The 25,777-nt window shown below is 39.7% G+C and overlaps 1 protein-coding gene across 4 annotated transcripts in view; it reads left to right on the top strand.

The window, feature by feature from the left end:
• Window positions 1-25,777, top strand: part of dock1 (dedicator of cytokinesis 1) — a 195,380-nt gene that overhangs the window by 125,868 nt on the left and 43,735 nt on the right. For all 4 annotated transcript variants that reach the window (XM_051939303.1, XM_022194177.2, XM_051939305.1 and 1 more), the window contains 3 exons: window positions 8,995-9,096; window positions 11,482-11,576; window positions 24,419-24,497. In XM_051939303.1, coding sequence (XP_051795263.1) covers window positions 8,995-9,096; window positions 11,482-11,576; window positions 24,419-24,497 — 276 coding nt within the window. The remainder of the gene's footprint in view (window positions 1-8,994; window positions 9,097-11,481; window positions 11,577-24,418; window positions 24,498-25,777) is intronic.

Raw genomic sequence — 25,777 nt, 5'->3', positions numbered from 1 at the left:
GTGTGTGTGTGTGTGTGTGTGTGTGTGTGTGTGTGTGTGTGTGTGTGTGTGTGTGTGTGTGTGTGTGTGTGTGTGTGTGTGTGTGTGTGTGTGTGTGTGTGTGTGTGTGTGTGTCAGCTGACAGGCTGATATGATGTGACTGCTGTGCAGTAGCTCTGCCCCAGCAAGTCTGAGAAGCATAGCTGAAAATGTGCCTAGCGGATACGTCAGCGAGAGTGTGTCCCCATCTGCTGCAGTCTTTTAGTCTTTTCATCAAACGCGTGTACAAAGCTGGCTCCAAGTCTGTCCATATAAAAACATCTAGAGTGTGAAATGGTTTAAAACGTATCACTGAAGTAAAGTTGAGCACACAGTTATCAAAGATGCTTGTTATGCACACTACACAAGGTGAAAACCATCAAAATGTGATCTCCAATGTGAGCCATTCAGATTGTGGAGCTACCCCGTGGCCAGCCAGGTTTATTTACTTTCAAGAGCTGCTTCTGCTTACTCTAAAATGTCTGCCATGAGAGAAAAACACACCAAATGTCGTGCTTTTGGCTGCAAGAGTGATCACAACGGTCTTCATGAACTCCAAGCATTTGAGGAACTGAAGATCCTGAGGATTACTTTTATTATTATTAGCAATGTTTACATCTGCTTGCTTCTTTCCTACTGTCTCTGTGCACATATACAGAATTTTTAAAAGCTTTTCTCATTTAGAAATTCAGATTCTGTGGTCAGACAATAGAAAGAGTATGAAATAGTGACTAAAACGCAGCCTATTCGGCCAACTTTCTAACCCAGTTCCAAGCTACAGCCGTGCATTACTAAAGCACTGATTTTAAAACTGCAGCATTATCAGACAAATTCCCCATACACACGAGTTAAAGACAATGGCTGTGCTGTGAATTCTGTTGTATCTCCATGTCAAATTAACACTCACAGCGAAAGTTCAAAGCAACAGAAAGTCCTGGTCTATTCTGTGTCAGCTACTGTATAGTCAACTGCTTTGCTCTGTACTATCAGTCACTGACACAGAGAGAGTCTTCTTCCTGAAGGAGGTGTGGGCACCAGCAACTTACCTGCAAAGCTATATACACAGAAATAGCCATTTAAAACATGACTAAAACCATTTGTTCAATAATGATATTAAAATAAACCACCCTTCCAGTATTTTAGCTAAAAAAATGAAAGCCGCATTCCTAGGACATATGAGACACTAGGAGCCCTTCATGGTAAGGTTCATAGAAAATGTCAGGATACTTGAGGTTGGTTGTTTATTGTCAACTGTACTTTTTTCAGAAATGTAGAAAATTGTTTGAGTTGTATTTAAAGCTGGTTTTGTGTGTTAGTGACAAATAATCTGTGCTATCTGGACAGCGTGTTATGGCTTTAAAACATCACTACACGCTATTGACCAACATTATACAGGCAAGGGTCAGTACCATCTATTTCCTTTCTACTGAGTGATATATGCTTCGGATTTGGCACACAGAGCTTTCTTATGAAAGAAAGAGGCCTTCACTCAATGGGGTTTCCTATATAAATTAAGGTGTCTGTTCAAGGAAGTATAATGCTTTGATGTATTAGAGTGTGAAAGTGCTTCCTCAAGCTTGTCTGAGTTGGATGTTGTCTGAATGAATGGCATCGCGGGTCACTTTCATGGCTGGCTGCCCAGGTTTTCTGTCATTATTAATCCTTTATGTATACTCAAGTGTTTATCTGGACATCACACGCATTACCGCTGCTGCTGCTGAAAAAGAAAATGACGCGTGAATGACTTCAGCTGCCCCATAACAGGTTTCCATTGGCTGACCCTCTTGTCGGCCACATTGTTGGCCCGATGCTGGAGCCAAGTGGGCTTGCAGAATCCTGCAGCAGTAGCCAAGTATATTGTATGTGTCAGCTTTGACAGAGCAGTGTGAAAAGTGCTCAGTTGATGCTGCTTTCTAGCCTTTCTGCTCTTTGTTTGCGCTATGTGTGTATGAAAGAGTTGTATAGCGAAAAACAAGGTGGACAGAAAACGGTAAGAAAGAAAACTAAATGCAGCGACTTCATGACAACTTTAGTCAATTTTGCTTCTTTGAAACAACACATGCAGCTGTCCAAGGAATTATTGATCAATTATGCTTCTATTTATTGCACAAATGAGTCATGATTTGGAAAAAAAAAAATGCGTATGAGTTGTTGGTTAAAAACAAAGAAACAAAAAAAATAACAGCAGGTGTATTTTTGTGTATTTTTACAACACATCAAGACAAATATGCAGAAGATTCTTGTCACTAGGTATTTTAACCCTTTGCACTTCAGTGTCCCGCCGGCGGTACACCTACTAATTTGCATAAGAATTTCAAGAATGTCCGATGGCTGCAAACGCGATTATACAAACACTATACGCCGATGGAAAGCTTAGATTCTCATGAATCCGCCGGTATAAACCACTTTCAGATGTGATTACCACAGCGGGTGAGAAAAACACATTTGTCCAACAAAAAACGAATATTCACCCATCCGTTCTCTATACACGGCTTCAGTGCACACAGCGCGACTCACATTTCCGGGTTCATTATTACACACAGATGAAAATATTCCACAAAAAACGGCCATAATCCAACCTTTTACATCCAGACGACACAAGCCAATAAACTATTTTGTCCAAAACATGTCCTGAAGTCGGTATAAAATCCACGAATCGGTCGTTTTCAAGGAAATGCACGTCCAATATTCCCTGTACTTCTCGTCATATTTTTTATTTACAAATAGAATATTAGCGATTTTTTTGTACTGAAAACGGCTGGAATTGACTGCAGCTTAAAGGGTTAAAGGTGCTTCATTATAGACATTTTTGTATGTTTCTTTTAACATTTCTTCCTTTGTCAGGGGCTAGTGATGCCATTCATCTTTTCATTGGAATTCTCTTCAGGAAACCACCACTGGAAATTTCAGAGTTTTATCCATGACAATGCTTCATGCTTTGTGGAGGCAAATCAAGGGGAATTGAAACTGGACTCTGATAGTGTGCTGTTGGCACTTTGCTCATTCCCATGATATTTCTTCTTTACAACTAAAGCCATCCATGACTTAGCAGTGCTGATCACTCGTGTTTGCGTAGGAAGAGTGTCTTCATCCTCCGCACATCAAATGGCATAATGCCCATGTGAGGTTTTTTCTGTGTGCTCGTGTAATTTCCGTTGTAATGAGGCAGCCAATTCGGATTGCATCACGCTTTGAGCTAATATAGAGAAGGAGGAAGTGATTTTGATCCCTCTTGGTCATCAAATCCTCTTCCCCGTCCCTCTCTCTGCTCCTGTGGCAGTTTTCACTCCTCCAGAGGTGGTTTTTCGTGCCATTTCCCCACTGGCTTAATTAAAGGCCTTAAACAATGTTCTGCTAATGGGGCAACCCTTCACTGCTGGAGAAAACATCAATTTTTGCTTCTCTGCTGTCAGGCAGTAAAGTGAGATGAATTATCAGGGAGATGCAAGCTAGAGAGTAGCAAATGATGGATCTGGCCCTGCCCTCTAATCACCGCTTTTTCATTTCCGCTAAGATTCTGTTTCATTTACCCTCAAGCATAAGATGGATATGGAGGCAGGGTGTGGGGAACCTGTGCCTCCTAGACTCAGTAATAAATATCACTAGTAAAGTTTTCGTTTATTGTTCTTTAGCTTGAGAAATTGTTTGTTTAGATAAATGCACAAGATTGATGGCAGCTCAATTGGTGGCCATGAAATGACCATTTCCGTAAGCATCTGGAGCATTTTTGTCGTGTTGTTCAGGTGCTTCATCATCAAAGCAATGATCAATCTAAAAGTTGTAGGTTTCTGTTGTTCCTGTTTCTAATCTTTGTATTTGAGGTCGTGAGCTGTGCTGAAATTTTTTTTGTTCCTTTCATTATGGAAAATGCTCAGTAAGCAACTATGGTATATTGTAAATAGGGAGGGCATCATATCAGTTATTTCATATTCAAAACCAAAAAATAAATCGTTCAAACAAATGGATTTTAAACCTGCCACATACAGTGTGCTAACACTTACACAGGCGCCTTTAGCTGAAATTTGCTCACCATGAATTCTGTGGGTTTTTTAAAGCTGCTTAGATAAATTTGAAGTGTTTCCTCCTGTTCCCCAAATTCTGCCATGCAATTTGCATAGTTAGTTGCCTTGAACTTGTCCTAACATCAAATATCTTTTCACACAGCTCTGTGTGTGTTTTTTGTTTGTTGTGTTTTTTCCCCACCAGTCCTTTCCACAGCCATGTTGCCATTGTCCAGTATCTCCTGTACCTGAGGCAATTTCAGTAACTGCTGTACTTACACAGTAGCAAAGAAAAACAATTATGTTCTCAGAATTTTGACGTTTCAAATTTGGTACCGGTATATCTTCTGTTGGCATCCATCTATTTGAAAATTGCACTTGCAAAATTGCAGCTTCACAGAGCTGTCAGCATAGTTGTTGTGTTGCTGATTTCTGGTTCGGGTCCTCTTTAATGAGTTTACAGCTGTAAAAGTTGTCCTTGCTTCACAAAGTTAGACACTGTCCCAATTAATGAGCCAACCAGAAATTTTGTTGCTAAATGATAATTGGTTGTACAAAGTGGAATAAAAAAAATGAAAATTGTAACCAGGCCTCACTGCTGCACATAGAATTTTTAAATCGTGTACTAGACATCTGAACCCCAAATTCCGCTTGCAGGTTTGAAAGACATGTTATCTTTATAAGTTACCACAATTACATTTATCAGAGGCAGAAACTGGAAAAAAAAAAAAAAACAGAAAGAATGGGCTGTTTTTTTAACTTTATGATAGTCTGTAATGTGCTGTTCCATCAGAAATCTTAAAATTGTGATATTTCATCAAAATCAATCAACTGTACATGCCTCATTAAACGGGTTGAGTCACAAAAAAATAAAACATTCTGTGTTTTCTGTGCAATCAAAAAGCCATGAATAACTCAGCTGCAACCAACACTTATGTGACAAAAATACAGTGACTTTTTGGCTGAACTGGGCTGAACTGCAGGCTGTGTTTACACAGAGCAGATGGGAGACAAATATGGAAGCAAATTGAAAGTGTACATAGTAAAACATCTAGAGTGTAGAGCCACTGTTTCTTTACAGCATTGACAACACCATGATGCACAAACAAAGAAGACGCAAAGACATTTTACTTTTGTATTTTCTTGTTATCCATTCAACACATTTTTGCACTTGCTGTGCTTTCTGGCAGTCTAATAGCAGGACTTTTATCAGAAATGAAGGAAATCCTTTTATAAAATGATTTAAAACAAATAACTTCAGCCTTCAAATTAGAATGCAAACAAGTAACAACATGCAGGAAGCATCAAACAATTAGATTTAAAGTGACCTTGTATATAAAGACAATAAATGAGGTTGAATCTTTTATTTTATTTAGTTTTTTAGTTGTTTTAATCAGTTGTGGGAGTGTTTGTGGTTCTCCCTTCTCTACAACCGCCCATCTCGGTGCTCCTCATGTGTCACATACTTCCATTGCCCACATCAAAATCAGAATTGATAGGCCTGCTTGTTACTGTTCAGGGAAAATCTTTTTTTCCCCCAAGTATTTCTTTTCTCAGGCAGCTGTATTTTATTTCCTCTTATTCTTTCTCCTATATAAAGTAAAAGAGTTGTCATGGTAACAGTACTGGGTTCATCCCAGTGACAAAAATGGAGAGGTGAGCCATAAGAGGACTTGCTGGCCTTCTGGTTCACACCAAAGGCCACTTGTCAGTGTGATGCACCTGTAGAGTCAGCTGTATGACAGCAGAGGCTATCACACTTCACTACTTTGCAGCCATCAACTTACAGCTGGAGAGCTCAGAGGAGCGTACCTGAACTCTTCCATTTGCCTTCATGCCCCACATCTCTATTCTTCACATCACGCCTTAACAGCTGGTGTGGCATGTGCTCCTGTTTCAGATTTAGATCTTAATTGCTGCACAGTGAAAGGTCTGAAATTCCTTTCCTGGTAGAGATTCTCTTCCTGTCTCTTACGCTGAGAATATGGTTGCTAGATCCCTCACCTGTATTTAATTTGCCATCAGGATTTGCCAGCTGATCCTTGCAATTGCATTTGTTTGGAAGCTTAAGATTCATTTATGAGCTACACATTACAGGAATAAAATCAATAGTGGCATTGGCGGATGTATGACTCTGCTGTTGGGAGTCTTGATTGAATGTTGGGTGTAAGCTTAACGGGCTTATGCTACTGTATGCAGCATTGGAGCCTTATGGCAAGTTGCACACTGAGGCTTACAGCATGTAAAGTTTGCTGAAGGCTCTTTATCTTGGGGATTCATTCACAGCTGAAGAGATCGAAAGAATGAACAAATGCGGGATACCCTCCAGCTGATACAGCCTCTCTCGTCTGCATGGCGAAGGGAGCTGCTGCAGCAGGCGCCAATGACTTCTAAAGACTGCCGCCTGCTTTGAAGACATTGCTCCCTTTACTAATAAAGTGACTGCCAAGTCTTTGAATAATGCTGCTTTTGCTGAACTACGCTGTGAATCTTTTCACCAAGACCAGCCCACCTACAACTCCAGAGGTTATCTGAATCCTTGTGATTAAGTAACTGACACATTTGTTCTTCAGTTAGGAGGATAAGAAGATAGAGAATTGTGAGAAAGTGTCTTCTTTACGACCTTTGCAGGCTTTATTGAACCCTTGTCTCTCTTCTAATCAGGCTTGGTCTAAATCTGCTCTCTATTTTTTTAATGCTGAAGAACTGAGGCTAACTGAGGCTTACATGCCCTTTCAGATGAAGGATTCTTGCCCTCTGTGTCTGAGAAAAAAAAACATTTCCATATTAATATAACATGAGTCACACTGGTTTCTGTGAAGCTTTACAGAAAGGGAAGCAAAGCAGTCATCAGCATCACATAGTACAAAAAGAAAAAGTGAAGGAAACATGAATAATGGAGGTTTGCATTAGGGATTGTTTTGGTGTCTTTTTTGTTATTATCTTAATGGCCTTGGTCACTACATTTATTCATAAATAAATTAATAAACTTTAAGTCAATAAAAATGTGTTACTCTGAAAGCTACGACTAGGCTCATTCTGCAGGACTTTTCGGCTCATTTATTCCTGTTTCATTCCTCCTGATAATCAGAGGAGATATCTGGTGTGTTAAGGTTTCAAATGTCACCTCGAGTTCTTTCTGAAAAATAAACAACCCATGCTGAACCCATCCTGTTTAGCACTTTCTCATCTATACTTGACTGATCCATTCAAAGTATCATTACTGTCATTCCTGCAGGTTGTTGGAGTCTCCACTTTGTTTACATCTGTTTCCCTGTGATTTCACAAAAGGTGGCACACTGCTTCCTCTGGCTCAATAATCCTAATAATATCCTCTAGTGTGGTAGTTTCATTATTGTCCAGTCTTGTAGTGTATGCATGACTGAGATTAGAGAGAAGAACATCTGTGAAGCGTGTTTGATGCAGTCAGATTTCAAAATTTGTTCCTCCTGTCGCTCGCCTTAAGCTAACAACCAAAAGAACATCAGTAAATCGAACACCAGAATAGGTAAGACTTGCCAGGTGAGGCAGGAGTGTGTATGCGTGGGATATTTGTTTTTGCTCTGCTGTGTTTTGGCGAGTCAGGCCTAATTACAGCTCAAGGAGAAGTTCTCCAGCGAAACCAAATGAGGATTAGCTGCCATGAAGCAGCTGAGTTATATCGGTGGCATGAGAGCTGCATAAACAGTCCTCTCTTAAACACAATTAAGTCCCAACCAGTGCTTTGTTCAGTTAATGGGTTTGCATTAATTGTAACCAAGACTCCGATGCTGCTCATGAAAGTCTTTAAAATGTGCGCTGAGCTTCCTTGTTGATCCATCTTTCTGTAAATACACTTGCTTTGAGTCAGAGATCGAAAGTAGGGTTTTCAAAGAAGTATCAAATTTGAAAATGTCATTTTTTTTTTTGGCTTATTTTGACTTCCTTTCAATACATCTGTTTCTCACAGGACAGTGCTTTAATATGCTAAAAGTTAGGAATTAAAGATGTATGTTGTGGTTGTGGAAAAAGGTCGATCTCAATCCAGAAATATAATACTGCACTGTGTCTACTGTATACTTTAGTAGGTTTTGGAGAGGACATAGACAGTCACCTGTAGTGTCTGTGCATCTTAATGCCTATCAGTCATTAAACTTTTTAATCTGGAAGTGCTTTCATGCATTCTCTTCAAAGCAGTTTTAATTACCATCTTATCTGTTGTGCGTTTTCTCTGATTACCTAGATGAGGTAATGCATAGGAGCGGCAGTGACTGGATAATAGGAAGTCATTACAGTATGCGCTTAATCTTCAAATTTTTATGCAAATTATGTTTAGATTTATTTTGAACTATCCCAGCATATTTGCTTAGCTAATAACAGACATCTCTTTGCAATTTATGTCATTCTGCCCTTCTTTTCTTCTCGTATTGGTCTCTTTATAACTGATCATGATGCTTCTCTGCGTAGGCCATCTATTCCTGTGAGTTTCTTACAGTCTGCCAAGCTTTGACGCTTCAAACTCCAACCATGTCTATACATATCCAGTTGCTCTCCCGGTTCTTTTCTCCTGTATGTATCGGGCTTTGTCCATGCACATCAAAGGAATCACATTTGACTGGCAGCCGCAGCCTCTTTTCACCCAGCCTGCCACACTTTGGCTTTCCCCTTATCTCCCCTCCACAGCACATGTACACTGAGCTAACCAGAGCCAGGACGGCACACTGCAAAGTAAAGACAGCAGTTTGGGGACCTCACAGGCATTATAATCACAGGAGACAAAGAGCTGGGGAGTGGAGGGCAGTAGGCTAATGAGATCACCCGCTGAGCGAGGGCGCCTACCTTCTGTAACCTGGGAGGCCGAGTCCGCTTCGGTACTCGGATCCAATCAACCCAGCTAGTCGGTAGCCATCAAAAATCCCAGGCACTGAATCATCCTGTCCTCAGTCTTCAGTTTGAGCTTGATTGTGTATTGAATGCACTCCTTTATCGTCTCCAGGGGAGCTTCGTGGCCAGCATGACTGCTACTCTAAGGCAGATGGACGACTATCACTATGCTCATCTGATCAGCACCTTTGGCAAGATAAGGAGCGATGTGGTGGTGAGTACACCTGATGTGTGTCCACGTCTTGCTCGATGAGACACTTCAGGCTACATTGTCATGAAATAACTTAGTGTTCATCTGTAGTTCATAATCATTTAACTCTGTCCTCTAGAAATCAGAAGGTAGATTATGTTTGCTATAAAAAAAAAAAAAACTAGAAAAAAACACTATTTGTCCGCCACAATAAAGTATGAAATTGAATTTCTGTAAGTACTTGCTCTTGGGCTTCTACATCTCTAGCAGCATGCTTGAGATGATAGCACCTCCTGAGGGAAACGTATCACTTGTTGCAGCCAACAAGTTGTGGAGGAGGGATAAATCTTACAGAGGTTATGGATTTCACTTCTGAATAATTCTGCCCTCAAAGTGGTATTTCTCTACTATCTTGCTGCCAGATTAACATTCTGTTACTATACTCTAAAAAGGAAAATCCATCTGTTTGCTTTTGCCTCAAAAAGTGATTTTTTTTTTAACTTTATAGAAAAGACAAGAATCTACATTTCAGGTAAAGCTATATAAAAATGAGTAGACTGATTTTTTTTTTGGCATTACTTGCCATCAGTCACTGCTTTATTTTGTAGTTGTTTGATTGACATCTTGACATCCTGTTCAGTCTGGAAAAGACTGTGAATTTATCAACATTTTACTGAGGCAGTAATTTATTATTTCCAGGTGGCTCATAAAAGAAATCAACATTACTAGAGCTCTCTGACCTTCATAACTGTACACAGGGCTTATTTGAGGCTGCTTGTGTAGCTGTCATAGCGGTATAAGCAATCAGTGTGATGAAGCCGGATCTTTCCACAGATTTATTACTCCTGAAGCTGGTGTGGGTCATACGCACATTTCAGAGCTGGCTGCAGCCCAAAGGACTTTGTTGTTTTGCAGTTTTTCTTATAAACACTCCGCCACGAAGCACAGGGATTCATTCATGCAGGAGCAAACATCTACAGCCGGAAATAGATTTACATGCATATTTATGTTTTAGGTATTTAGCTGGCACTGATTTGAAAAGACAGAATGACAATAGAATGAGTTTTTATTTATAGATGTAGCCACTCGAGCGGTCGAGGAAGGAAAAACTTACCCCGACAGTGAGGAGATGTGGTGGCTGTGTTACGCTGCAGGGGGCATTTTTCTGGAGTGGTTCGGGTCCACTTGTCCCCTAAGAGGAAAGTGTCCCTCAAATCAATACAAAGTTGCTCTGAGTGATCACCTTTTCTATCTTGAAGGGACTGGTTTCTTCCAGGATGACAATGCCCCCCCACACAGGACACAATGGGTCACTGAACGAATTGCACCATTTGCCATTGTTTTCACAGTGACCAAATCTTAACCCAGATGAAAACCTATGAGAGATTTTGGATTAATATGTTTGACAGCACTTTCTGCCACTTTCACCAAAACACCAAGTAGGGGAATTTGTACCATCTCTTCCAGCTGCTTCAAGAATCAATGTCAAAGTGGACTGAAACAGTTCTGGCAGCATGTGGTAGAACAATATCTTACTAAAGCTTAATTTATATGTGTGTGTGTTAAATATACACAGAGCAAATTGTAAGTTAGTGGTGGTGTTTTTGTGACACTGTGTTGAGCAACTTTGTGTATGTCTTACAAACTGTGGCTGAAGCGGAGCAATTCATGTTGGATTTGGAGCTTATAAATCGTAAAAGAATACTTACTTTAACGGAAATTACTGGAACACAGTGTGAAGAAATTGGAACCGATTGTGTCTACACACAGAATAGTAGAGCTATGAAAATGGCATATGGCTACATTGGCAGAATACTGGCCCTTGTGTTTGCACTATAAGCAAGCCAGATACAATGACAGCCTATTGCATTTTACATTTCATTTCGCAGAAGCATTATGTTGCAGCATAATGTGCTTATATGTGATTACACAGCATATTACTACCAAGCAGACCAATCATAGTTGTGGCGATCTGCATTGCTGCGACATATAGTTTGATTCCTGGGAAAGTTAGTGAGGACTTTCTAGTGCTGAAAAGGTTTAAAGTTAAGCAGGTGGAATCCCAAGCTGTAGTGCCGCCGAAAAAAGTAAACCTGCACCTTTATTTTTTAGTATCGCTGAAACTAGGCATCAAGTTGTCATGTTATGCTTCAATAGATATGTTCTATTCAAATATCTAATTAGTAGTCTTTCTATAAAACATGTGCGTGTTAACTAAATGCTGGATTATTGGTTTCAAGTGCTTCCTGCAAAAGAGAAATATACGTGTCACCCTGACCTTAAAAACTAATCTAAAAGCCATTTCTGCTTGAAAGCCACAAACACAACAGTTCATTTTCAGATTGCTCTTATCTCGGTGGTGGGAAGAATAACAGTTTTCATTTCGAAAACTTTCTCTCTCTTTTGCAGGATTTCCTAATGGAAACATTTATCATGTTTAAAGATCTCATTGGAAAGAACGTCTACCCATCAGACTGGATCATAATGAACATGATGCAAAATAAGTGAGTACGACGCAGCTGGACACACGTGCATGCACGCACACGCATAAACCATGCTGCTTTTAACTCCTTACGCTGTTGTTGCTAAGGAACAGCAGTGGGAAGTGGATAAGAATATTTTCAAATGTTTTTCTCTCCATGCAAATATCGTCACAAGGCCTCAGCAGTGTAGCAATCAGATGAGCAGTCAGCGCAGCCGCAAACAATCATATGAATTATAGATGCTCTGGTGTATGCTGCCTGCTAATCTCCAAACTTAGTCTCAGCATCTCTTTACTTTCTTGCTTGTTGTGCTGCTGCAGCCTTCTGTTTTATTAATGTGAACCTTGCCTGATTTCATTTTTGTTGAAAATATAAAAAGAGATGAATTGCGGTTTGCAGTTTTGGAGTTTAGTCAAGAGCTGTGCTTTTGTGTACTTGTCAGAGGAAGTTAGAAAAGTATTTTAGGGCTTTTTTTAGGGGAATTTCTTCATGTTTAAAAATGAATGTATTTCCTTTGGAATCGCTTCAGAAGTACCAGAAGATATCGTACGGCTCTATTATGCAATGGCACCGCAACATCTGTCAGATACGAACCTTTAGCTGGTTATTGACAACTAACCAGCATCCATGCATTCTTAAAAATGTTGCATGTGGTTTACACAGTGACCAAAGATCCATTGTCACTGTAATAAAAAAGACGTATGTAATAAAAGAAAGCTGCATTAGCATTGCACACATAGAGCATTCCACACAGTTCTTCCTTGCCTACACTACCCACAAAGCAAACTTGGTCATCGATAGTTTATTTGGTGATTCAAATGCATTAAGCCAGTAACAGCTAAGGCATCCTCAAGCTGCTGGTCTCATGCTGAGAATAAACAGCGGGATACCGAGGTTTGGTAAGCTCACTTCTTTGAATTGAAAACCGGATTATTTTTTTCTCTGTCAAACCTTAATGACACTGAATCAAATTACATCACTTGAGGCCGTTTATCAGATGTTGTGCAGCTCTCTCTGGAGACACAAAAGACAGTACAATTTTCTTCAGTGGCATTCGACATGACTTGTAAATGTGTAAAATTGGTGTAGATGCCGTTTCATTAGACAAAAAATACAAAACAAAACTATAAATAGTGGAGAACGACAAAATTGAAATGCCAAGCCCTGCAGCTGTTCTGTTGGGGTGCAGTTTGAAAGTAGCCATTGGCAGCAGGTGCAGAGCTTATAGCAGAAACCCCTAGTTGACTGTGAGCAGTTTTCAGCCCCTGCCCACTGTTTCCAGAACCATTCGAACATCATTGCCAGCTAGGACATTTGACTCGAGATTGCATTGCCTCTCAGTTTAGGTTCTATTGCTTTCATTAGCCCGTTTGATTGCTGCGAGCTAGATTCCTTTTAGAATTCAGACTGCCTCCCCAAAAAAGCATTGTCAGCCACCTGGGTCACAATGCCGAAGACATCAGCGTAGCTTTGTGAGGATGCTTCCCCATGCCCTGCAGGTGTGCAAATCACATCTGTTCTGCTGTAGACTGAGCTGCAGTGCCGGGGAATGAGGCAGCCCTGACCCTATTGAGCCACACGTACAACACAACAGCAATGCACGCATCTGTGCATTCGCTGAACTAACAAGCACATTCAAACGCGCCATACACACGGTGACCCGGTACTTTCTGGAGCAGATGTAGTGATGTGATGAGCATCGCTGAGCTCACAGCAGTTAATTTTCAGATCATGCTTTGTAGCGTCTTGAAAGTTTTATTTTTGACTCGCAGACTGGAGGCCACTGTGTCATCACCCCATGCCTCAGCACAGTCTTCCCCAACTGAACCTTTTGTCTATGTGCACTTGTTTGTGACAGCCAATAAATTAATTCGGCATTCTAGTTAATGCATTCAGCCACTTGCTGGAGTTAAATTGTTATTGAACTCAATGCAAAATATGCCTTTCAAAGTCTGACTCATCACACTGTCTTTATACTTGAGCCCATTTGAATGCTGCAGGTTTTGGCTTTGCAACAATTTAGTAAAACTCCATTTGTTGCCATCCGCCAGAATGTGTTTGATCGGTGTGTTTTTTTCCCCCCACCTGCTCTTCACAGTGAGAACCAAAGGTGGCACATTCATTCATCCCACAAGAGAGCTATAAATGTTTTGTATTAATGTGAGAAAAAACGGAAGTTGTGTGTATGCGTCATGTACTTTGGCTGCATTTTTTTGGGTGCAGCAGAGCACTGACAACTGACTGATTCATGGCAGCTTCTGCAAACCCCAAAGGTCACATTTATGCTGTTAGTTTGTTTTTAGCCACTTGGGGGCAGACAATTTTGCAAAAATCTGGAATTTGCATACACTTTTTATTTTTGAACCTTATAAAACTGGATTTACAAGCATATTTATGACTGGATATTGCATTCCAGAAGATATTAGCATTCAGTAGAAGTAAAAAAAAAATAAAAAATCACACTCCATGTAGTTGTTTTGATCTCAACCAGCGTCTGAGAAAAATACTGTTCACCAACTAATTAACTATGCCAGTCTGTTATTTAGTGCAGTGCAGGTACTGTACATTGGGTTTATTAGTGCTTTTTTGCTGAGAAAAGCTTCCTCCTTATTCTGCAAAAAGGATTAATGAGAGCTGTGAGTCTGAAACATGCAGCCATAAATCAGCCATAAACTCCAGACAATTAGCTAAAAGATGTTTGAGCTTTATATACTTAAGGGCAACTGTAGCTCCACCTCTCACCACAAGGGACAAAGTAATTTAATCCAGTGTTGATGTAAGAATCTTGGCAGTAGACCTTTATGCTTTATGCTGCTTTTGTCCAGTTCTTTCAAATAGATATTTCTAAATTAACATCAGTACTCATCTATGCACATGTTAGGGCTTTTAAAAATACATTCTGGCACCTCATGGGGCACGTTTGAGTCTACCTCAGTCATCCTCATAGTGTCCTGTTTCTATGCAGTTCACACATGTCACATTCAGCACACAGTTTGCCACTCCCGGCACCAGCAGACAGTTCTTTCATGTCCACAAGTTGTGATAGCACCGCTAATGAGATGGGCATCACCTCCTACTCCTTCTCCACCCATCAGCTCCTACTTCCTTCAGGTTGTAAACTGATTTATGGTCTCTAATTGCCCCAGGGACAGCCGCATCCGCCTGGTTAGTCACTGACTGCCATCTCTGTCATGCCAACTGGCCATGACTTAATAGTGACAGCTAATTGGCGATAGAGATGGACTCACACTTGTTCTCTCAAATGGCAGGGAAGAAGTTAGCTTGCTAAGGTTGGTAGGGAACTTGATTAAATGTGCTCTGTATAGATACTGCATATCCTGTTTTTCTATTTGTGCTCAAAATGGCACAATATCCTCTTCATGCCGATCTGTCGAATCTTATATGTGCATGTGTTGGGATCTGATGATTCTGACCTTGAGGACACGCTAGTTGTTCCTGGTCCTTATCCACTCCAAAACACACACATATTTTGTTTGAATTTCAATCCATTTTAGCAATTTGCATAATAAACTTTGCTAGCGCGCTATGCTCTTCAACCTTTTTGACTGAGATGTCCAGAATCACTCCACGCTAAGTGCTTTCATCAGTCTCAGCAGTGGTAAAGTTTAGTTTTTTTTCAATTTGTTTGTTTTTTCCCCATTTCCAGCTGTAAGGTGTGGATGTTGCAGCAGCCAAAAGACTTAATTAACAGATGGAGTAAAAATTATTTTAGCTGTAATTAGTGCTATTTAACATTCTGATAAAATGTTTTCTTTTTTCCTTGCACTCTAAAAACACATTAACCTCTCTAATTACTGTAATAACGAAGACTTTCAAGAAATTAGGCAAAAAAAAAAAAATCATAACCATGAGTAAATTAATGCATGTTTTAAAGGTTATAATCAAGTTTTAAAGTTATTTTCCACATTATCCACACAGCATATAAAGAAACCAAACAGCTATCCTTCTGTAGTTTTTCAGCATGCAGTAGAATATATAACATATTATTTCATATTTTTCATATCTCATAGGCCTGCTGCTGTGACATCCCATCAAATTTTAATGTGTTGGAATTGAGTTAACATCAGATGGTCTTCTCAACATCCTCAACAGTTCATTTCCCCAATAATACCCAAAGTTTCTTGTGTTCTGTTAATTATGTCTAAGAATAGTAGCTTGAGAGATGAATGGGGAGTTCTCAGAGAGCCCTGCATGGCAGATGAAAAGATGAAAGCCCAGATAAGTTAAAGACGCAGCTCCTTAGCTCGGTAACCCATTCCATCAGTCCCTCACAGACTCATTAGGAGAGGGTTTCTGAAGCTCAATGGCCTCCATTTGGAGTTGTCTAATGACTGAAAACTAATCCAGGACCTGGAGGGCAGGTCTGAAAGGCAGGAGGAAGGAGAACTCACACAGAGTCAAAAGACTGCCTATGATGTTGTGATCCCGTTTGCACCCCGTACAACCCACCACCCACCAAGATAAAATAACAGTGCATGTGGTTTTATGTGTATCTGATTTGACATGCTCTCATCTCAAGCTGTTGAAAGAATGCAGTTTAAAATGATTTTGGTTACTTTGTGTTGATTTGCATGGTCTTCAGAGTCCAAATCCTTTCAAGCATCACTGTTAACCCCGCAGTAGGAGCGGTATTTCTTTCTTTTTTCTTTCTTTTTTTTGGAGATACAGGGTTACCGCTGTTATTTTGCATATTTTTTAATCTATTTTGTGGTAAGATTTAACCTAAACTAAAAAAACATGCAAACTTGAGCTAGAGCTGACAAAACCATTTTACCTTTGCTTATAAAATCTTAATTGCCTTCCACTTGATCCATACACACTCTTTCCTCTACCCACGACCAATGCTTGTCCATGTCAATGAAAAGAAAGGTCTGACCTTTGCAGAGTTTTCCTCCTACTATGCTGCTTTAATTTGGTGACAGTCGTCTACAGTGTGTGGTTTATGTCTGCATGTTGGGATTCAGCAAACATGAGTTATTAAACATTGTTTTATCGTACTGGTACTGGTCAAGCACCAACCTACAGATCCTAAAAATGAAATCAGCATGGAAGTGCCAAAAATTGCAGTTCTTTGAATGTCCACTCGAGGCTGACTCCAAACGTGAGTCAGTCCTCATCGACCTCCATGTGAAAATGTCAAAATTTACAGCAGACAGAAACATGTTTACAGCGTGGTAGAAGAGAGAGTTTTGGTTTCAATTGGCTTATTTTCCCATTTGTAAGAATTGTGGGAAGGAGGAATTTTTCATATAAATCACCCATTGAAATTATATGAAGACCTAAAATTCTGCGTAGCTATGAGCATGGCTGTTTTTGATGAGTGACTGCCATCATAAATCAGTTCATAACCGAGAGACGTCTGCATGGCCGCTTCAAATTATGTTCCATCCTTACCCCTCCCTGGATTGGCCATGAGTTAGGTACAGTCAGGCACTGCCAAGATGGTGACAACCAGATGCACCACATTGAGCTTCAAAACTGCTCTTCAGGAACCCTATGGGTGACATCACTGAGGGTTCGTCCATCTGCATATACAGCCTATGGTACCTGTGTATTTACTGTTTGTATACCAACATGCCACTGTTGGTTCAAAGCTAATCTTCCATTTCTGTACATACTCAGTGGTCTGTTACGTGAATGTCTTGCACAGAACTTTTGCAGACTTCCCAGAGTGCACTGTTTGAAGTTTATTTTTAATGTCTGCCACTCTGTGTGTTTGTTTGATAAGCATTTGCCCAGGCAAGTTTTGTGCATGGAGTGCAGTGCACTTGAGTGGCTGTGATCTTACCCTGTCAGTTAGTCTATAGTGCCCCCTGAAGAGCGATAACATCCAATGTGATTTCTCTCAACCAGACTTTATCAAAGTCATTATCAAGAAGAAGCAGGGTGGCTTACTGTGTAGAAAAGCTGTCCATCAGCTGGATCTACCACATTAGAATCCTAAGGGAAAGTATTCAGATAATTTATTTAAGTAAAACTACCACATCCGCAAATACACCATTAGAAATAAAATGAAATTTCAGCTTTCCAGATCTTAGAGTTCAAACAGAGGTGTCATCCTAAAGTGTGTTTTATAATGTGGGATTGTAAGTACTCATGTTTTCTGAGGAGTAGAAGTATAAAAGAAAATCAAGTGCCTCCAATTTGTGCAATACTTATTCACCTGTCTTTTGTAGATTCCTCTGACTCACTATTTTCTTCTACTGCCAGACAAGTGAAATATCCATTCTTTTTCTGCTGGGTATCAAGTAACTATCTCTTTGTACACTAAGACGGCTGCTACGTAGGAGATCCAGCAAATATGTTGCACCTCATGTATGTCTTTGCTCTCTGAACATAGCTGACATGTCTGCAGTACACTTCATGAATGCTTCTTCAACGCAGCCACTGCCGTCTTTAGATCAACGGTATCTTAAACCAAATGGGCCCATTTCATGACTGTATCTGATGTGTATTTAATTTGGCAGTCAAACAAGCATTGATGCACAGTGCAATCAACAATGATTAAAAGGGCACCTGTGGCATGAATGTCGGTCTGCTAATATGCCAAGGCCCAATGTAGTCATCTCAAATACGCTGATTGTAACTGCTGGGGAATCCAAGTATGCAGTTTATTGCATGAAATGTGGCTATGTCTTCGTCAAAAGATTGTCAGAGAAGAGAATTTTTTTTTACTCTGATGTATTTCAGAAATATCCAAATGCTTTTATTCTTAACTATTTAATTTTCCACAGACATATCATCTGTGTCTCTATCATAAAAAAAATACAATGTTAAAAGTTGAGACTGTTAGAGTCTGTTTTAATTGCGTCGTGATTCATTTGATAACTTTAACTATGCCTCATTATCTCATCCATTGCTCCACATGAACTTTGCCAACGCTGCCTGACTCCAGTGCAGGAAGTGGGAGTTTTCCTGCCTAGCATTTGGAGTTCTGCCTGTGTTGCCTCATTAGTAATCCGTTCACCTCTTCACAAACTTTTGCCCTGGATGAAAAGCAGCCTTTGCTGTCATTGTAACTGCTCAGATCTCTGTGTTTATAGACTGGTGGAAGGTAGCTTGTTCCAACTCTGACACTGGCATCACACTGGCTGGTACGGCCAAATCAAAGGGACTGCAGCTTTATTTCACAATATTTGCATAACGGACCGGCCATCTTTGGGATCATGCAGTCATATCTGTATACTCTGACTTTTTATCTCATGGCACCATCCACTCTTAAAAATCTGAAATGTCTCAATCATGAGCAAAGTATTCCAAATGTTTTGCTGTAAGAGTGAACACAAATGTCTTCATGCACTCAGAGCATGAGGAACCACAACAATAGTAAAACCCTTAGTGTTGGTGCATTGTGCTGCTAATGTGGCTAATGTTACCATTATCCTTGATAGCATGCCTGCAGATCAGAACGATGTGGAAATTGTCATGCTGAGTGACAGTCAGAAATGGTAGAAACTTCAATGAATGGGTTACCGTACTTTCATGTTGCCTGTTCTGACTCAGTGTAGCGTAAACTCGGTTGGTGTTTTTGTCTTTGATCTCTCGCTTGCTTCTCTCCTGCTCTCTGTGCTCATAAATACTACATTGTAATGCAGCAAAATTTCTTCACACTCATTCTGTTGTCAGACAACAGAATGAGTATGATAAATACCCAAAACAGAAGTCACTCCAGTACCATTTCCAAGCAGCTGGTACTGATTTTATAACAGCAATGTTGTCTGATAAACTCATTATACCCATGAATTAAAAACAGCTGTTCTGTGAGTTCAGAGATATTTCCATGTCAAATGGATTGATCAGAGATAAAGTTAGAAGGGAGAGAGAGTCCCAGTTTCACACACTTATTGACATTAGCTGTTTTGCTCTGTATTGTTAATCGCAGCTACATAGAGAGTCTTCTTCCTGAAAGGGCCGTGGGCAGCAGCAGCTCAGCTCCATTTAAAGTTAGACACTGAAACAGTCTGTTTAGAACAGGGCTAAACCCATGGGTTATGCAATTAATGAACCATCTTTGCAGCATTTTGAGCTGAAAGACACATTCTAGACACGTGAGACTTTCATTAATTTGCTGAAAAGGAGCAGAATGTGGGACATTGTAATCCCAGTTATGTTCAATAATTTTTTAGTGCTAAAAGTTATGTAAATGTTAGAATGTGGTGGGGAGCAGAAGAGTTCTTCCCTCGCTGTAATTGGAAAGGTCTTAAAGATAACGCTACTTTTGCTCACCTCAGTGATATTTTTGAGTCTTTAAAGCTTCCCTTGGTGTCCCCAGGGTGTTCTGCTCAGTATAAACTCTTAAATCTTGTGGAGAGACATGATACATTTCAACCAGAGCTTAAGTTGGGCTCGATGAGAAGTTGTTATACTGGAGTCAGAACTGGCTTAAAATATGTTGACAGACAAATTGATCTAATATTAGATCAAGTGTCTGAAATAAAGGTAATCTAATTTAATTAACTGGTCTGATAATGAAGGTTTTTGACCTTGTATTATCGCCGAGCACAGGCAGATATGCCAGCTATTCAGAAATAGTATGCAAATAGCTCACGATCATTATCGGTAATGCTCTCTGAACTCAATTAGCAAGTATGATCTGCTGATAACTTTTCATTAGCATATGAGCTAGGTGTCTGTGGTGCGGATCATCTAACACAGCTCAAGTCTGTGTACCAGTGCTGCAGGAAGTTAGACGATATAAAACGTATTGGGGGGGAAAAAAAGGCATCAAGGGTTTAAAAAGCAAATCTTCTGTTGTCAGTGCTGCAGTGTAAATGTATTGCACACCCATCAATCAGCTGTAATGAGGTGATTTTTCTGACACTGACAGTTTTATGGAGTTTATTTATCATAATGATTCCGTATGTATACTGTATCAGAATGACTCAAATGTGTAGGAGGTGTAGCACTGCCTAATTAAAAAAGTTACATTTCTGTTTTTTGTCTCCCTAAGCAGAAAATAAGGAAGTCTCATGTTTTCTGTAGATGATTAGAGCTACCTTGATTTCCTTGCTGAACCTAAAATTAAAAAAAAAAAAGAAAAAGAAAGAAAGCAGCAAGATGGCTGGATGTTGGTTTTTTCAGGAATTACGTGCTTTAGGGGTTTCCCAGAAATGCTTAATGTGTTCGTTGAAGGTGTAAAAGCAACACTCGGTAAATTGCATAATTCTTTAAACACCTTTACTGTTGCATCTTAAATTTTTCAGTCAATTAACGTTTTGCTTGTAGCTGTAAATGACTTATGAAGAAGTGCCTTGTCATTGTCTCTCCCTCTTCATCAGTGCATCTTATTTTCCCTCAGTAGCATAATGAGTGGCTATCACAGGTTTTGCGAGGCAGCCAAGTAAGTTCTTCATGGCATTTGGCTCAGTTAATAATGCAAGCTGAGAGGAGCAGTGGCACCAGACACTGTATATTACACACTTAATTTTCACTGTACAGACAGTCTTGATTCACACTCATATCGCTGTGCCTGTACAAGGAATATTCCCTGGAATCAATATGCCGATTAATTATAGTCTGTACGGTAATTACATCTTCTTTTTATGGATAAGTCCTCCTGAATTGCCCCAAATACAGACAGAGGAGAACTTTTATTAGTATATCACATTTCCTTAAGGACCACAATTTTAAATTTTAATACTTTTAAATCCACAGAAAAATATATATATATTGCAAAGTTCAAGAAATTAGGTTTGAATTCCTTTAATCTTGTTTGAAATGGCCTTTTTGGAGTGTCTTAGTCAGAGCCCACTGTGAGGGAGAGTATATTCTATTTTCATCCGCCTCATTAAGTTTTTCACTTTAATTAATGGCAGGATGTGCTCACAGAGGAACTGTCCTGTCTGTTCGTTAAAGCCCATTATATGTCTGCGCTCAGGCAGACTGCTGACTTCAAATAGGCTTTCATTTGCTGGAGTTTACATTGTTGTGTGAACTGCTACATGAGAGAGAAACGCTTACAAAACATGCTTATGGAAAACTTCCCACTTCAGCATACAGATAGTAGAGATCAGTCACTTTGAGAGCACGAGAAATTTCCTCTGCCCACATCATCAAGCAGTTGTAGTGGAACCACGAAGCTTCTACTGGAAAGAGAGATCAAGGAGAAATGGTTGATTACAGCTACATTTTGCCTGTAGAGTTATCTTTAGCCGGAAGCTGTGAACAGCATTGATCTTGCTCTTTTCCTCGCTGTGTGACCCCACAGTTGGCGCTGTGAGCTACCTTGCTAATGTCTGTAAAAATTACAGCAACAGCTATTGGTGATTAGAAATAAGTTTAGCTGCACCCTTCACATTTTTCCCCATTTTAAACGAGCCTTTGTCATTGAAGTCCGATTGAACTGAGTTCCTGACCTTAATGTAGGATTAGTGAATTCTCATTAGAGTGACTGAGTGTTCTGCTACTGATTAGAGCTGGTACAATGCTGATGTAGGTGTTTTAGGTCATTAGTTGTGCCCGTGGTCATATTTTATTGAGTTTACAATGGAGATTGTATACATTACTACTCCCAAATGCACCTTAATGTTTTATTGTTTCCTGTCTATAATTTTTCAGTGCATCTGGACCTGTTGCATTTCATATACCTTATCTATCTCTGCATTTTTTGTCTCTCTCTCTCTCTCTCTCTCTCTCTCTCTCTACTACAGCATCCAAATAGAGGCAAAATATGCCCTGAAATTATCTATATGTGTATATATGTGTGTGAGTGTGTGCATATTTATTTGTATAAATCAAATAAAATAGTTAGCTCCACACATTAAGCAGTAACTCCTTCTTAGTCTACAGGTTGCAATGCGAGGAAATGCATTTTAGCATTAGGCCTGTGTTAAGCGTATCAACTATATTGGCATGTTCACAGCTGCAGAAAATTGAGTGAGGTGTGCAGAGAGGGTGCCTTTGCTTGTGTAGACAGGATGGTGGTAATAGGCTGTCTGAGTGCTTAGGAGATGGCGGGGAGTTCTCAGAGGCCAGAGAGACAGAGAAATGGACTTCTAATGGCATATCCAAAGGTGTTCAATGACAGTTAACCTTTCCAGCTAATGATTAAGGTCATTCATAATGTGTATCACACATCAGCCCGAGATAGCATTTAGTCAGCAATGGAGATAAATGTGGGACATGAATATTGCACAGCTTTAAAATACCCCGGGTCCCACAGCATTGCCGTGTCAACGCTGATGTTATTTCTGCTCAAGGTCAGTTATTCAGGGCGGTGGGAACCCCCAGCTCTGTCTCCACAGTATTGAGATTTAGACCTTCTCAGTAAGCGCAGAGATCACTCCTGCCGCATAACCGAAGCACTAGTAAGAGACACTCTATGATGATGCATGTGGGAAAATGTTGCCCACAATGAGGGGTAGTTTCAGTCAGGGTCTAGCGTGTGCGATGAAAGGGAAAATAAAAGGCAGAAGGCTTTCTTGGACCTGCCTGTGCAGCAGATGTCTGCTCACCTGCCAGACTCGGTTACATTAACGTTACATCTTAATGCTGCTTTATTGCCTGCTCATGAAACCCTGATGCAATCCACTCAAGTGGCATAACAATTGTCCTTGCTTCACCTTATAATTTTTATCACATCCTGATGTATCCTCAGATGCTGCTTTAAGCAATCAGTTGTAGTAGTTTGTTTATTGATTAGTATTTGTGTGGGGAATGCTCACAAAATAAAGATTGAATATGCTGTGCTGCACATTTTTTCTTCTATATTCATGACAGGGGCTTTTTTCCCAGTTGGTTGTTCTTACAGATTTGTACACTCTTTGCTGTATGGCAAGTGCTACCAGTAAATTGTTAAATAGCGGACGGGCCTTTGACTCTGACTGTGAGCAGCAATCATAGTTCCCTCTCTAAAAGCTTCATGCCACTTAAGTTATTAACATTTAATTCTGCAGCATCAGGGTGGATTAACCCATCAGACAGCGTTCTAATTAAGATCTACTCATTGCATGTTTTTTTCAAGGGTGCCTCCAGCCTTCTGTTCCTCAGTCTGCCAAACAGAATGACTGAACCTGCGATGCAACTCTGTTGGAAGTGTATATTGTTCACAAGGGCAATTATTCATTGTTTGCTGAAGTGCACACTTCAAATGTTTCTCTTCTTGTGCAGCTCCAGCTTCAAAACTGCTGCTCTGTCTTCCAGTTAATGAGTTCATATCGTATCGGGGAGTCCACAGTACACAATGTAAAATCAGTGCTGACATTCAAAGTCGGTGCTGGCAGTTATGCCGTTTGCTTAGTTTGGCAGATAGACGTGCAATTTGCTTGGCTTTTGACATCGAAAATTAGAGTCTTTCTCTCATCTTAACTAAATAGTTTTTGGTGCCTGACCTTAACCATACCTAAGAAAATCATTTTGTTAATGTGTTTCTGTTCAGAGCTTCATGTTTGTCTTTGTGATAAGAACTAATACCTGTTTTTACTGGAGACTGAAACTACGGTAAACAGTACTAGCTTTTGAAAACAACAGCATGAAAGAATACATGACTAATAATAAAATTTTAAATTACTTTGCCCATTTTTGAATGTAATTTTCTTTGCTGTCAGTAAAGTGGACATTAGGGTTGTCATCTGCCTTATTGCTGTCGCTACCTGTGATAAGCATATTGTAAGCATTTAAGTGACTACAGTGATTGTGTCTAGACGTTATTTTACACTGCCTTAAGTGATATTTTTTCAGGTTCTAACGTTTGTTTTCACCTGTCCAGGGACTGGCAAAAGCACAGTGTTCTGAAAGTGACAATTAAAAACTGTCATATGCAAATACCTTTGTGTTAAGTTGGCAAAGACTTATTTCGTCAGTGAGAAAACTAAATCTAAACTCTTTCCCTTTTATCTTTCCAGAGTGTTCCTGCGGGCCATTAATCAATATGCAGCAGTGTTGAACAAGAAATTTCTGGATCAAACCAACTTTGAACTGCAGGTAAGAACTGAACCAACAACAGCTTCTTTTTTTCCCCCATTTAAACACTCCTGGTGTCAGTATTCCAAAACTTGAGAAAATATTCTTTTAGCTAAGAAAACTTTGGATTAACAAGGCTTGAAATGGAAAACTATGGAATTAGATTTTGACGACTTCTAGATCTGGGTTAGTATGAATATGAAAGAAAAGTTTCTGAACTCTAATTCTGTTTACTAAAATATAAAAATAAATGTATAATACGAGTGTTTTCCATCGCAGTCGTTGTCTTGCAGAGTCGAAAAGTATGCAAGACAGAGAGCATGAGCCACAGCGACTTTGATGTTATTGAAAACAAGGCAATAAATATGGAAGACGACTTGGCACACAGTCCTAAACATCTGCTCATCACAACCTACACAAATGTTCTGCCCAAAGTGCTCTTATAACAGCACCAAATCCAGACATCAACAACCACATTTATTTGAAACAAAAATTGGAAATGTCTTTGAATTACATATTTGTATAGCGTCACAAATAACCAAATATTAAGTCTGTCTGAGTGATAATTATAAGTATCAGAAAAGTAAAAGAGCAACTCCTCTGTGTTAGGAATACATACCGTTTTGGCTTCCTTCATTGTCGTTTCCATGGACACAGTAAATAGCAAATCTGTACAGACAGTAAAATTAAATTATTTAACTTTTTGAACTCACTTTCGAGTCTTATTTACAAAGGAGACCCTAAAGCATTGGTGGGGGAAAAATTGACTATTTTTTATTATGTTAAAGGATAAAATAATACAAGTACAGGTGGAGCTCCCTTTGGGAGAGATGTTGTTGCTCTTCCTTGTTTTCACTGTTTCAGCATTGCAGCTTGAATAAAATGCTCTGCACTGAACATCTCTGGGTTTGGTGTTAATAGATTAGTATGAGTCACACCACCTTAAGCTAAAATCTTCTGTCGGCTGTTTGGGAAATGTCGAAGAAATACTGTTGCTACTCTTATTGCCTTAAATAATAAAACAAACACTTTGCTGAGTCAAGCTGCTGTCCTTTTCCCCAAGAAAAACGAGAATGACAGTGATTGAATATATAACATCACAGTGATCACAAGTCTTTTCCTGTACTCCTGCTGTAAATTGCTCCTTTTTAAGGTTTCCATGTCAAATAAAAAACTCTTAAGTTTAAGATCTTAGTCTAAGGTCTCTATTTTTTAACCCTAGTCATGTAACACACATGTCCTTTACTGAAACTGTAATCCAAACAATATAAACTTTTTGTTTCTTTAGAAATTGGTAAACA

This window comes from Acanthochromis polyacanthus, chromosome 19 (assembly GCF_021347895.1).
Source record: "Acanthochromis polyacanthus isolate Apoly-LR-REF ecotype Palm Island chromosome 19, KAUST_Apoly_ChrSc, whole genome shotgun sequence".
NCBI classification, from domain to species: Eukaryota; Metazoa; Chordata; class Actinopteri; family Pomacentridae; genus Acanthochromis; species Acanthochromis polyacanthus.
Note: the sequence above shows the minus strand (reverse complement) of the source record. Positions and strands in the feature narration are given on the sequence as shown.